We start from the raw sequence: 15,548 nt of genomic DNA, 5'->3' as shown, positions 1-15,548 counted from the left end.
TACAAGTAACTGATATAACTATATAACATACTCTTGATAATAAATAGATATAACAATAGACTATACATACATTTAACCCGGAGGGTTTACTCTCTTTAGCTGTCTGGTGTAAACAGCTAGCAAATCAATGACAACACAAATACATGTGTGCTAACATGTGCTTTATTGTGTACGTATGAAGGTAAAAGGCTACAAAAAATTACTCACATGGTTTCACATATTAGCAAAATGAAAAAAAATGCATCAATTAAAAAGTTCCTTGGAAAAAATAATAGTTATAAAAGAATTCATAATGTTCAAAACTAATTCAGAAATGTTTAAAAACTTACATGGTGGTCTACATCGAACGATGGCGAAGGATAGAACATGCTGCTCGAATTGCAAAGGAGTGTTTGAAGTGAAATCTTGAGAACAGGAAGTACTCAAACAGAAAGTGAAAGTTTACAATAGATAATCCATACGTCATTTATAAACAGCTTGTATATGTAATAAGTTGTAATAACACATCCCTCAATAATTAATTGTATATATTTACACAATTTTAAAAGTTGTTACCAATGTAGTTTATTGATAGTTGTTGTTTTTTGTGATGTGTTTTATTTGTTTATGTAATATATGTCTCTTGATAAAGACGCGGGTTGCGTCGAAAATTTGAGTTTTAAATAACCAACAGTGTCGTGGCCTTTTCAGTGCTTTTATAATTTTTTTTACTGGTCTTGTATCTTCTCAGATCCGCCACTTTAAAAAAGTAGTGTGTTGTTGGGTTTTTGTGCTTTATATATATATAAACTTCGATAAACTCAGGTTTGTTTGATCAACATAGATGTACAATTGAAAAAGAAAATGTATTCCTGCTCTTTGATTTTATTTCATGAATTCCCCAGAGTAATAGAAAGTTTAACTTTTAACAGGCACCTAGTTGAGACAAGCATTAAGTTTTCAGATACTTTAACTTGCTAGTCAATCTATTGATGTGTTGTGAATCATATTGTTCAAACATTCAGGTACAAAGCATGTCTCTTTCATGGTGCAGCCATCCTCAAATGTAAAATTGACGCCTGGGGATTTCCTTAAATTTGGAAGTTACAATCAATAGAGGGAACGGATATGATAGTAGGACTGGTGCGTTTACCGCCCCAGTGACCGGAACCTATACCTTTTCTCTTACTTTTGGTATGCCTACATCCTACCAAGCCAAAGAGTATCTGGGGTTAATCATAATGCATAACAATAAGCAAGTTGCACATTTGTGGGCTGGATGGGAAGGAAGGTGGATCAAAACCTCAGAAAATGTTGTTGTTGATATGACGAAGGGAGACAAAGTGCGCATGAAGGTGCACACATGGCCGAAAGAATACCAGTATATCGCAGATGGGATACGTTCCAACTTCAATGGATTCTTAATACAGTGAAGGAAAACATCTCTATAATGAATCTGAAAAGAAAATTAATAAATAAATGTCTGGAAAACAGCAGGTTAATTGTTTTAATTAGTTGATTTATCTCCAACATAACAGTAAATATGGCACTGGAAATGAGTAGTCCTCGTCAAACTTTTTCCTATTACGATCATAATCTTTGAAATACATTCTTTGTTGACACACTGCCATCTACACATGTAATCGTGTTCACATGACCTAAAAAACAATATGAGTGAACTTTATTGTCACTTGAGTATTGATACATTGAAGAGAATGTGTAAATATATCCGGAAAGTATAATAGTCAATGAACATTTTCTTTCGAGAACAGGGATATTGTTTCATGGGACTGAAATAGTTGAGTAATCTTAAATGTCTTATTACGGTAGAGGGACCTCCGTGGCTGAGTGGTTAGAGCATCGTGCTCAAAATCACACGGCCTCTCACCTCTGGTAGGCGCGGGTTGGAATCCCGCTCGCGCCGGTTAGTGAGAAAGTTGCCCAGTTTACTTTCGGAAGGTCGGTTGTCTCTTCTCAGGTACATTGTATCTGGGTTATCTTTTCCACCAACAAAAACTGGGCGCCACTGAAAAATTGTTGAATGTGGCGAAAAACATCAAAAATCAATCAAATCTTATTACGGTACAACCTTCTATGATTCATCAGGAACAGAGGAAACCATACACAAGACGCGGGATCCGGTGCAAAGAAGGAATAAACATCCCCTGTCGAGTAGTAAGCATCCGTAATGCTCAAATAGATTTACAATTATCTTAAGTACAGATAGCATTGTGATAACTGTCAACGATAGTCGTCGGTGGTCTCATCAGTCAGGCAATAAAGACTAAAGTCTTGAAAGAGTTTTATCTTTATATAAAAGCAATCAATTTTACAAATATACAAAAATCTTTACAATTTACAAATTATCAAAAAGAAGAAAAAACAAAAAAGTCTATGACATGGTGAAATCCCTAGCATTGTCTGCCCTTCCTACGCCATTGTGTAATGCTCCTCCTCATATGCCACGTCCTATGAAGACGGCTCCTGTCCACTGTCCACTGGTCTAGTTCAATTAACGCAAAAGGAGGGTAATTACATTGGCACTCTGTTTTTCCTTTTAGTTCTTACAAGTTTACTGTTATTTCGGATTTCCAAAATTTCGGCTTGAGCATCGCTGAAGAGACATTATTTGTCGAAATACGCATCTGGTGCATGAAAATTGGTACCGTAAAAGTTTTACATTGCAATGGTCTGCTACTGGAGAACTGTTTGAAGATTACTGGAAGTTAGTTGGAAGGTTGTTGGAATATTGCTAGAACCGTATGAAATAACGAGTACAAACGTTCAACATACATACATACCTATTTCCTAATTGACATAACTGCGGACCATACAATCCTGCAAGTAACATACTCTATATCACTCGCTCTACAGGCTTGGATTTCACGGGTGGGGGGGGGATTCAAACTTCAGTTTGTGTTTTCTTTTATTTGAGCATTCAAAATTTGAGTAAAATCTCAGACGGAAGTCCAAGTTTCGACTTAAGTTCTTTTTGAGATAGAAATAGATACAGTTTCTACAATCATCTGGTCCAGAAAATGAATGATTTCAGTAAGGGTCCCAAAATTTGGCATTAAAATAAGGAATATATAATAAAACTTAAACTACGTTAAATTTGATCCAAACTTGCTTTGTGTTATACAACAAGACCATGAAGTAAGCATAAAATTGCAAAAATGCCAAAATCAATGAAAAAAATCATAAATCCAGAGGAGTTTTTTTCTTCAAAAAACATACAGCCCATGCATTGAGCAAATTCATATTCAATACATTTTTTATCTTCTATTCATTTCAAAATTAAGGATTATCTCCTTCGTGCATAGCTCTTATCCTTAGACGAATTTGACTCCACTTTTTTGGCACTCTGTTTTTACTTATAATAGCTCTAGCAAGTTCATTGTTATTTCGGATTTCAAACATTTCGGTTGAGCATCACTGAAGAGACATTATTTGTCGAAATGCGCATCTGGTGCATCAAAATTGGCACCGTATAAGTTTTACATTATGACCCCTGGGTCGAGGCCTCTGCTGGTGGACTGTTAGTCCCCGAGGGTCCTACAGCCCAGTAGCTAAGTACTTCGTTACTAGCTTGAAAATACGGATGTATATTTAATTGCTGTGATAAAATTTAGAAATTCAGTTCAAAATTAAGGATTATCTTCTTCGTGCATAGTTCTTATCCTTCAACGAATTTGACTCCACTTTTTTGGCATTCTGTCTTTCCCTATAATAGCTCTAGCAAGTTCATTGTTATTTCGGATTTCAAACATTTCGGTTGAGCATCACTGAAGAGACATTATTTGTCGAAATGCGTATCTGGTACATTATTACACATTATATATTAATTTCATTTTGCTCAATAATTTGTATGAAGTTTAACAGTTATCAAGCTCTTTTTGAAAGAAAAAACGGTGGAAAAAATGTCTTATTCATAATGTAAATAATGCTAGCAAATAAGCAATAACTTTGATTTAGTTGATATAGTATACTTGACATATATTTAACTTACTTAAAACACAAATCAAGCTTAATTCAATAGAGCATTTCGCAAATTATATGATCGTTATAACGATCTAGTTTGGAAATACAACCTATCATTGGGTCAAATGCTGTCTGAAGTGTTTCATACCGATTGTCAGGCCGTTCTAGGCACACTGATTTTGACTACGGATAACTCCGTTAATCTGATCAAGATATAGCACTCAAGGCAGGTGTGACCGGTCGACAGGGGATGCTTACTCCTCCTAAGCACCTGATCCCACCTCTGGTGTGTCCAGGGGTCTGTGTTTGCCTAACAATCTATTTTGTATTGCTTATGAGATTTGTGAGATTGATCACTATTCGTTATCTTCACTTTCCCTTTAAATCAGAGAATTTTGGGACCTTCTTGTGTACATAATCGTACCTTGTTCTTCATATCTGCACCGTTAAGTGTATCAAAAACAGTCAATATACCTGACAAATAAACACGGTATCAGACGGCACACTACAAATAGACGTAGCACAATCCGCTTGTAGAACAAACGGAAAATACATTGTAGATCTCCGGTAGGTAAACAAGTATATACGTAAACAATAACCGGAAAACACTATCAACACGTATACAGCTACAAATACTCAATATACAAGAATTAAATGATAACAAAAATCGAACTAACCCCAACTGGAGATTAGATATCGTACATGAAAACTAGCATAACCTCGTGCTGGTGTAGCAATCGTGCTACTGTTGACCCCGATTCTCTCACAAAAATGCAAGGATACTTATAGAAGGTAAACAGAAAACATGGAATATCCCGGGTTAAGCCATTATTGACCAATACCTGTAATGAATGAAAATTATGGCACCAAGAAGGGTTACAAAATTTCATGTACCCCATAGGAATATTTATTTACATATGAAAAAGCATTTATAGAGTGTAATAATAGCTAATCTATGAAATATTCTCAAATCTATTTATCGAACAATCTGTCTCCCATTGATAAATATGCCATCATAAATCTTGCGATCGTGGACAAATTAGTAAGGGAGAAATCGTATTGAAATTTTCATAAACACCCCCGCATACCTGCTAAATATTCAGAATGTTGTTTCATCTATCAATGAAAATATAATATTTGCATTTATCACAAAATACCTGTTCTTATTTTACAATGATTAAACCGATTGAATTAGATGATTTTAAGACAGGTTTAAGAATTTATATTTATCTTTAAGTAAATGAATTTTGGGCTCAAATGAATTACACCTAATTGTAATACCGAATTACATTAATGTTTTATTCAATATGGGAAATTATTGTACTTTAGTCATCAAAGAAAATACACTGCATGTTGTTTTTGTTTTTTGTTTTTGGTTTTTAGGCTTGTCAATCAATGTTAAAAGCGGAGCGAATTTGGACATGCCTTTTTCGTCCAAAGAGCTGATCCAAAATGTACGAAGTGATAAAAATAGACTTAATTAATTTCAAGTGGAACGAGTTAACCATATTACATTGACCAATAGTAACGCTAACTCGTACCCAGAGAGATTCTATTTTAACTATGCATGAAGAATGAATAATTTATAAAATATAATAACAAGGAAAAAAAGTAAGAAGAAAAAAATCTAATAAAGAAAATAAACTATGTAAATGAATGAACACTATAAAAATGAAATAAGAAATGAACAAAAATTTGAGAGAGAAATAATGTAAATAACGAGTTTGAATAAATAAACAAAGTGGACCAACTCCAAACAAAAACAAGGAATAAGCAGCCTAGGAAATTGAATCAACATCAGACATTCCCGTACTAGGGTAGACGTGCAAAAAACATAGAATCACGGAAACTGATAAATGGGTTTTACATGTAAGCAATCGGTTATGAAGGTCAAAGTAATTAAAAGGGATGGGCTGATTGTACACAGAATTGAAAAGAAAAAAATGTGTTAAAAAATGGTCATAGTACCACTGTTAGGGACATGAGCAGACGAGTAGGTCTAGATGAAGCTTAAAATCTAGTAAGGGTTTAGCCCGTATTCATCCTGGTGATGTCAGTAGGTCTGTTGATACCATGCGGTTTTAACATTGATTGGCAAGCCTAAATAAAAAATGTAGTCTGCATTGTAAATACGTTTGTAAATTAATGTAGTTGTAGAGCTAGATGTATTTATAGGTAGTTTTTGTTATTATTCTCTGTTGATATTGGCCATATTATGTAATTCTTTTCATCTGTCCTGAAGAAGGGACGGGTCGTCCCGAAAATTTGACAATCTGGTTGTTCGTGTCGTTGGTCATTTTAGTGCTTTGTATATTTTTTTTGTATTTGACCTTGTATCCATGTTGTGGATCCGACACTTTTGGCTATATATTGTTATCTGCAACGCGTTGCGTAAACGTTTTGGGGTAATAAAATCCCGATTATATATTACAATACCAAAATATACATCCGGTTCGTATTCTCTATAAGAGATTAAACTGACAAGAAAAAAATTCTATGAATATCAAAGAAATTGCATAAAATCTAGAAATATTTATGAACAATATCGTATGCTTCAAGCGGCTTATTCCGTTATACCATTTCTCTTTTAATTCATTTGTTCCTCTTTCATATGTACATGTCTATATCAACATTTTAACTAAACATGTGCCCTAATTATCATAAATATTATTTACGATATTAAAATATTACCATCATATAAAAACATGAATTCAAAGCACATGTAGTAATACTTTTCTTTGCAACATGGATATATCCTGCTGCCCCGTATATCTTATATGAAAAGGTGAAAGATCACGAATAGTGATTATTCTTATAACTCCTATGAGTTGGGCAAACACGGATCCCTGGATATGCCAGTGATGGGATCAGGTACCTAGGAGGAATAGGCATCCCCTCTCGACCGGTCACATCCGCCTAAGCCCTATTTGTTGATGAGGTAAACTGAGTTATCCGTAGTAAAAAAAAAAAAGCAGTGTACCAAGAAAATCATAACAATCGATATGAAACACGTCAGACAGCATTTGACCCAATGATAGGTTATATTGGCAAACTAGATCATATTAAAGTCCGAGATTTTCAAACGGTAGGTTTTCCCCATGTAAGTTAAGTAAGGGGCGGAGCTAATTTAAGGCAGGTGTGAAGCCCCGAGCCCGATGAAACCCTTGCTTGTATATACCGTCCCAAATACACAGGATGTTAACTGTGTTACCTGCATTACCTGTACGTTTTTGTAAGATTGAAAAATTCATGGTAGTCATTTTTCTTGTGCAAGTTAATCGAAACCTTGATAATTAAATCTAATGATTTAAACATGTAAAAATTAAAGCTCGATAAATTTATCTTATATAAATGAGAACGCTTAGGCAGAATATTCTTTAGTCTAAGTGTTCTTGTATCCATTTAACTGCCTCCGTCAGATACCCGGTATTGTCGATGGACTGCCAAACATATAGTTTCCGACGGGAGTTCCTGCGTACTGTGGTAGATTTTCTGGCTATGTACCGATCATCGTCCCACGTCCCGTGATGACTACATGTATATATTCCAAAAACCATGTTTCGAGGGAAAATTACGCTTATAATTTTTTAAATGAGTGTAAACAAAATTTTATTAACGTACAATGTATTTACTCTTAATTAATCTGTTTAGCATAAAATCGATGTCCGTGTAAATTATATTCTAACAATCCATAATAATTATTATCAATCGTACCCATTCCTAAGCATACCCTACTATATTCTATTGTAATTAATGTAATTGTATGCAAAATTTACTACTATTATTGTATGACTATCTCTACATGAAAATTCCCTCTCCAGTTGGATTACGCGGTAAGCATCAAAAGATTGCACGGGCGCCTCGATCGCCTGATAAGATAGCTAAGGTATACACAAAGACTAGTAACTAAATGTCCATCAATTTCTAGCATCCATTGTGAAGCTCAGTTTCTCCTGATTGACAGGGTTCACGGGCCAGGTAAATTTGAAGGCGGTGCTTATGTTCTCGGTCTTTAAAACGACAATATTTATTGTAGATATTGACAGTCTGTACTTTGAAAGATGCATAAATGGTTTACACAATGGATGTTGATTTCAACCCTAATAAAGCAATAAATCTTCATTTCACTCGGAAAATAATTTTAAAAAAACCCCACACATTTATATATGGCAGCTATGGTAATCAGATAGATATTAACACTTAAGTATCTTGTTTCAGGCAGATTGTGACGGATCAAAAGGAATGTAAAAATCTCAGTTTTCTTAGAGTGTTCAAATGCATATCAAATCGTGAATCGTTATTGAATTGGCCTATACTTTTCATTCATTCGACCAGTGTTCGAATATGCAGATGTGTGGGATGGGTGTGGTGGTAATGTTGAAAAAAGCTTGGAAGATATTCAAACAAACTGCAAGGACAAGAAAAGGAATGAGGTGTAAATCATTCGGGTATAAACTCAGAGTCCGGCTTTATGAAAGGTGGATAACTTTAATGCAGTGTTTAATTGAGTGTTCAAGTTAACCAAATGGTTACGTATTTTTCAAAAGTGATACATTCGTTAGCTATGCAATGACAATAGATACCGTCAACATAAGCAACATTCTTCGTCATAAAAGGGTTCAGTCGTATATTCCAACTTATTTCAAGTTCAAGTCTACACCCTGTATTTCCTACAGCTATACTTCTACTATTGCATCCAAACTTTTTAATTATAAACAAACTTTGCAGTGCTTAGATATAGACCATCTTATACGTAATCCACCAACATGTTCTTGTTCTTCATCTTCTTTCAACTACAGTCCAGCTGGACATGTCATTACTGGTGATGTTGATATAGTTGAAAATGAGGACCTCAAATCACTTATTCTTAAAGGTCCTAAATACAGAGAACCTCGGTCTTTTAATTGGTGACAGAACTTCATCTCTATTATGAGTTCTGTCGAAGATTGTGCCAGACGATGGGCTAAATGTGAAAAAGAAGAACTTGATACAGTGTTAGAATGGGTTAAAAGCATAAGAGGGATATTAAAATCCCGCATTAGACACATGAAAACAAAAGTACGTACCATCTATCCTTCTGTGGTTAGTAAACCAGAAGTGATAAAAGAATTAGATAGGTTACATGAGGAATATGTTTTGGTTCCAGCTGACAAAGCTAGTAACAACATTGTCTTTGTTTGTAAGGCTCATTATTAGAACTGTATTTTAAACGAACTTGGCATTAATTCCACTTTTGGTAATCATACTTATACTCCAACACCCTTTCAAAAGACGAAATTCTTCAAAACCATGCTTCAGTTTTAGACACATTTATTATCCCAGTCAATGGGTCGAATGAATATGAGTTACCGTACCTATACTGGATTCCTAAACTACATAAAAACCCTTACAAACAAAGATACATTGCTGGATCCAGTAAGTGCTCTACCAAGCCCCTATCTTTGCTCCTCACGAAAATGTTAACAGCTGTGAAGGAGAAACTTCAAACTTACTGTGCGACTACATATGCCAGAAGTGGTGTTAATCAAATGTGGATTCTAAAAAATTCTAAAGAACTTTTAGTAAACTTGAAATCACAGAATTTTTCCCAAATCAATAGCATTAAAACCTATGACTTTTCAACACTATACACGACCATTCCTCACGATAAATTAAAGACTAGACTTTTTGACATCATAGACAGTTGCTTCTTCAACAAAAACGGAAAACGGAAATATTCATATCTAGTGATCAGTCATTCAAAAACTTACTTTGTTAAACACCACTCTGATTCCACGCACAAGTACTCTGAAGTTGAAATAAAAAATATGCTAGAGTTCCTCATTGACAATATCTTCGTGGTCTTTGGTGATCAGGTCTTCCAACAGTCTGTTGGAATTCCCATGGGCACGAATTGTGCTCCTTTGTTAGCTGACCTGTTTTTATATTCATATGAAGCAGAATTTATTCAAAAACTTCTACGTGAGAAGAAAAAATCTCTCGCTGTGACCTTCAATTAGACTTTTAGATACATCGATGACGTTTTGTCTATTAACAATGATAGCTTTCATTCATATGTCGATTTGATATATCCCTGTGAGCTCGAAATAAAGGACACCACAGAGTCGTCCACTTCTGCTTCATATTTAGATATTTTATTGAAAGCAAACATTAACGGCAAACTAAAAACTCAACTGTATGACAAACGGGATGATTTCAGCTTCTCCATCGTCAACTTCCCACATTTATGTAGCAATATTCCATTATCACCTGCATATGGTGTTTATATATCTCAACTGATTCGATATGCAAGAGCTTGTTCTGGGTATAGTCAGTTTTTAAATCGAGGTAAGCTACTGACAAACAAGTTGATGGTACAGGGATTTCAACAGTCTCGATTGAAGTCAGCATTTCGCAAATTCTATGGTCGTTATAACGATCTAGTTCGTCAATACAACCTCGCATTGGGTCAAATGCTGTCTGACATGTTTCATAGCGATTGTTAAGCCGTTCTTGGCACACTGATTTTGACTGCGGATAACTCCGTTTACCTGATCAGGATATGGGGCTCACGGCGAGTGTGAACGGTCAACAGGGGATGCTTACTCCTCCTAGGCACCTGATCCCACCTCTAGTGTGTCCAGGGGTCCGTGTTTGCCCAACTATCTATTTTGTATTGCTTGTAGGAATTATGAGATTGATCACTGTTCGTTATCTTTACCTTGAATGCAATGACAACGTGTTAACTCTAACCCCGTTAACACATGTGATAAAACTTAACGTGAAGGTTTAAAATCTTAACACAGTGATTCAATATGGCTGTTCGATTATCACTTTTACCACCTCAAAGGAAAAATGTCTTCTCAAGCAGGGATGGATAAACGTTGAAAGAAGAAACAAATATAGGTTTGGAAGAGATAGGGGTGAATTAGTTGGAAAATTTGCTAAGGAATGACGTTGAGATGCCCACCAACTGAAGTAGTACAGCAGCAGGCAAAGCTTTACGTTAAAAGTAGTTTTCTTTAATTTAAAGGGAACAAATTATGTATTCTTTTGTTTTATGTATCAATGTTACTACGAATCCTATCAAAAATTATCCTAATACTTAAATTCATTGAGTATATGCTCCCACCTATGTAGGATATGAGAAGTGTACCGTTTGTAAGGCGGTGGTAGATGTGTCGGATATCATCGTTTGCAAAGCTGGGCAGTTCATCAAATGTTCAGTCACTGAAAGTTTAAGAACTTCAGTAAAGGAATTATCACAAAGTTACAATGCTGCATAGAATATTTTATGATTATGTAAATAATCCAGACTATTTGTATGAACGTGATGAGCATTACACAATATCTAATAACAAATATTAACTTGTAATTAATTCCAGATTTGGTAATCGTACTTATACTCCAGTTGTCCTTTCCAAAGATGACATTTTTCAAAATCATGCTTCCGTTTTATACATATTTAGTATCCCAACCAATGGAATGGATAAATATGAGTTCCCGTAGGAATACTGGATTCCTAAACTTTACAAAAGCCAAATGTTCTATCAAGTCCTATCTTTGCTCCTACATTGAATAAACATTACACGCATGCCCACGTAATTCATATAAATAAATATCATAATCTTGATAATAAATAGGTATAACAATTTTAACCCGGTTACATAATCAGTTACGTTTAAATATGCAAGGTGAAGATAACGAACAGTAATATCTGCTTTACAAATACAACCTTCAGTGTTAATTGATATGGTGCACAGTGAACAAATTATCTAAAATCTCTTACCAAACGAAGCATAAATTGCATGTAGAACACTTAAGTGTTCAGACTAAACATAAAAATGGAGTTGTTTGGGTTTGTGCTTTTGATCTTCGTTTTCCAACCAACCTTGAGTCTTTTCGAGAAAGATTGTGTGGATCAAGTGACAGTTACGAATTCGTCATCTTTGAATCAAGAATTCTTGGTAACTTTATTTAGCAACTGCAGTGTCACGCCTGTGTCTAAAATGCTAAGACACGATATCAAAGAACTTCTAGATGCCGGAACCAAACTTATCATCTATGAACTGAAGTTTCGAAACCATTCCGGAAAGATTCCGGGAGAATCGGAATCTGACATTTACAAACCTTTTCTTTGGGAAAGAAGTACTGGTCGGCATGGTCAAGGACTTCTGTTTTTGAAGACGGGTTTCGAAATACTTTCACTTTCAACTCTGAGTTACGGCACTGAAAATATGAAAGTAGAATTACAGGAAGAACCAATAGGATGCTTATTACAAAGGGATATAAAGGAAGTAGAGAAAGGTCTTCGACATATTTTACTGAATGATTTCCAAGAAATCTCACCAGACGGAGCTGGTGGTAGTCTTAGTGACAATGAACATGTCTGCAACATGCACATCAAAAATGTAAACAACAGGGCTGTTTTCTACCACGTGTGTTGTTCTAAAACTCCTAAAGGTAATATCGTATGTAGAGAACTTGTGAAAGACATATGGGTCCGTCTTTTATTCTACTGCATATATTTTATCAACTTCCTTGTCATTATGTTTTGTCCCTATCTTATACCCAAGGCGTGGTATCAAGACAAGTACAGAACTTTGAAGTACGAATTCAACTGTGATAACCAATTCCAAGTCAGAGTAATGAAGACTTACCGAAACAACCCGCCACCCATGGACAAAAATATTGTGAACATTGACGACCTGTCGCTAATGAATGCGTTTAAGGAACAGTTGGATGAGATGGATGAAGATACTGTTTATGCACTCACCCTTTCAAAGATACATCTCAACGTTAAGCATGAGCGTTTAATTCCTCCAAACGACGTTCCAGTTGGAATTATCAGATCCATTTACGATTCGTTTTTTCGTTGTCAAATCCGGGAAAGGGATTCTTTAAAACCATGTTGCAACCGTAATATGCTGGAACCTTTCAGAGGAACTCTGTTGATTATAAAACATTTAAAGTGGTATCACTGTTTACAAAAACTTATGTTCATTATTTCATGTATAGTGGTCATGATTCCATGGATTTTGAGAATAGCCATTTTCTATCGGTATGAATACAGTGAACACGATGATAAGGACAATGCTGCACGTGACCGCAAGTTAGCAGTCCACTTTGCATACTTTTCTGGCAGCATGTTAAGTTTTTTAACACCTGTTCATGGCATCTTTATTTTTTGCTATGTTGTCCTGATAGCAGACGGCGTTCTATTTGGACTTCTAGAATTGATAAGTTCAGAATTGAAACGAAACATTGAAATAGTTCTTCGAAAGTGCTTCGGAGACATGCATGAATCTTCGTATTCGAGATCATTCGGACGGGCTATAAAAACTTTGCTTTATCCATTCAAGGAGTGTGGAGTTTTCGCTTTTTTCATCATAGCAATATACTGGATGTTCGTTTTACCAGTTATTATCATGGTTCTAGCATTTTATTGCATACCAACACTTAACATCGCGTTGCGATTACTGTGTCATCTGATCATTGTGATACTCCCAAATTTTAAATGTGTAACCAGATTGAAAGAGAAAATGGGCGAATATGACCTTCCCAGAAGAGAAACTGTTGCTCGTCTGTCTACAATAGCCAGTGGTGGCTTTCGTGCTGTACAATTTATTGCCATTCTATTGAGCATATTAGCGTTGGTCTCCTGTGTAATTTTAGCTGTTGAGGTAATTGTTTTCTTCGTTGAGATGATAGTCTACACCTTGATTGGTGTCATTCTCAATGCTTCTCAAACTCTGAAATACGTTTCCTTACTCTTCATGTTGTCGCTGTATGCTCGAGACTGCTTTGGTAGTGTTACTCAGAAATATCAAACTTTTAATCAAGTCATTCACAAGACACTTCTCGGAAGAGCGAAAGAACAGGTAGACAAGGTGGCATGGCAGACGGAAGACAGTCAACCGAATACTGCCTTCCAGATCAGCGTTGATGACCATGAAGACAAGGCTCTACCGATGGACCCCTTCCCTCACATGTCTAATGGCGTCCTGAAATGGAGAGTTCCACGTGTTCTGTTATTCTTAGATAATCACGATAAACCTCACATTACTCGAACATTCTTTTTCAAATCCGCCTACATTGATCACGTGGGTTGTCCTGGAAGTCTATACAAAAACTTAGTGAGTGCCCTGCGTCAGTTTTTGACAATTATTCTATTTCTTTTGTTTGTGATAATTGTTGTAATGGCCTTTGGAAACGAATACTCAGTTTCTGGTGTTAATCAAATGCTGGCCACACTCGCCGGAGGTTTTCTACCATGGGTTTTCCGCAACATTCTCTTCAAGCCTCCCGTTGACGTGGAAGTAGACACCTCTAGTCTGAGGTTTCAAAATCTCTTTGATGACGCAATAAAGAATTACAGACAGAACTGGCCGGTAGCTGATATTATTGCAGATTCAAAGGAACGTGAAAGTGAAGATGTAGGAACAATGGGGAATTGTTCTGCTAAAGGGTTTTCTGCTTACATGGACACTGGAAGTGTCACAATGTTAAACGAGGAATTAGTCCGTGAGAGAGAAAACAACATATTGATTGTGAACATGTCATCTAGGGTAAAACGTAAACGTGACATAATAGATGTTTGATGGGTAGATTCTTCCTTCTTTTCAATTGAACGTTATATTGTGTTTAATATTGAGGGTCTCTTTATGGTATATCTCAAATTACTTTATTGAGATTTTTTCTTTGACATACAGCGAAATCGGTAACTTGATGGCTTTTGTACATATTGGAATGGCAATATGACTTACATAAAATGTCACCCACATTCTCCCTTTCTTGGTATTCCATATATATTTGTTTATATCCATGATGTACACATGCAAAACTTCAGATTATGAAATAGAGTATTGAACAGGAAATATGGATGGATACATATCGGGTGTAGAATTTATATTTTTTTTTATTTTGCAATGCTTATGTAATATTATCTGTATTTGACACACAAATTAAATTCATTTTCTTAGCTATTTGTATGGTGTATTTGTCGAAATAATAATAAAACTATGTAATATTCAGTTAATTGATCTTAAGGAGTACAGAAGATGTATTGCTCAAATTAAGCTGTGAAAAAATTTGTTTCGCTTGAAAATTTTCATACATAGTATAAACTCTGTTTTCAACATATGAATATGAAACCAGATGAAACCCTACACAAGCGCGGGAAATCAGAATTAAATGATATTCCAACGAGTAAGTACTTTTTAATACGTGTTTGAATTGTTGCACATATTATTTGAATGAGCGATATCTTTGATTGAAATGAATTTAAGAGCATTCTAAAAATATATTTTAATAATTTTGTGCATTAGTTATGTTATATCTATTGGTATCATAGACAGTGATTAACACCTGCTTATTAAGAAGTCACTTGGAGCTCCAAATTAAATGTTTTTCATGTAACATAACTGAACTCTCTCCGTATTAAAAATAGATAATGATTTTACGAATGCAATCGTAATGTCTCATGCCGAATAGTTGACCAAAGACAAAATGAACGGTCGTTCATAATTTCAATATTTATAAATCAGTATTGTGAATGTGTTTATAATAGTAGTTTTTGTCGTGTGCGACAATTTAAGGTAAAATTTTGA

General features: G+C 35.2%; 1 protein-coding gene across 1 annotated transcript; it reads left to right on the top strand.

Annotated features, from left to right (window-relative positions):
- The first annotated feature begins 11,783 nt into the window (after window positions 1–11,783).
- LOC125656980 (uncharacterized) lies at window positions 11,784–15,089 on the top strand. The gene has a single exon (XM_056142924.1). It carries the CDS (start codon window positions 11,784–11,786, stop codon window positions 14,538–14,540), a length of 2,757 nt encoding a protein of 918 aa, XP_055998899.1. The 3' UTR covers window positions 14,541–15,089.
- Window positions 15,090–15,548: the final 459 nt, after the last annotated feature.

Source organism: Ostrea edulis, chromosome 7, assembly GCF_947568905.1.
Source record: "Ostrea edulis chromosome 7, xbOstEdul1.1, whole genome shotgun sequence".
NCBI lineage: Eukaryota > Metazoa > Mollusca > Bivalvia > Ostreida > Ostreidae > Ostrea > Ostrea edulis.
This window is presented reverse-complemented; position numbering and strand designations above follow the sequence as displayed.

Bases quoted from the DNA above. Each gene is read 5' to 3' on its own strand.
- LOC125656980 (XM_056142924.1), top strand. From the start codon at position 11,784: ATGGAGTTGTTTGGGTTTGTGCTTTTGATCTTCGTTTTCCAACCAACC.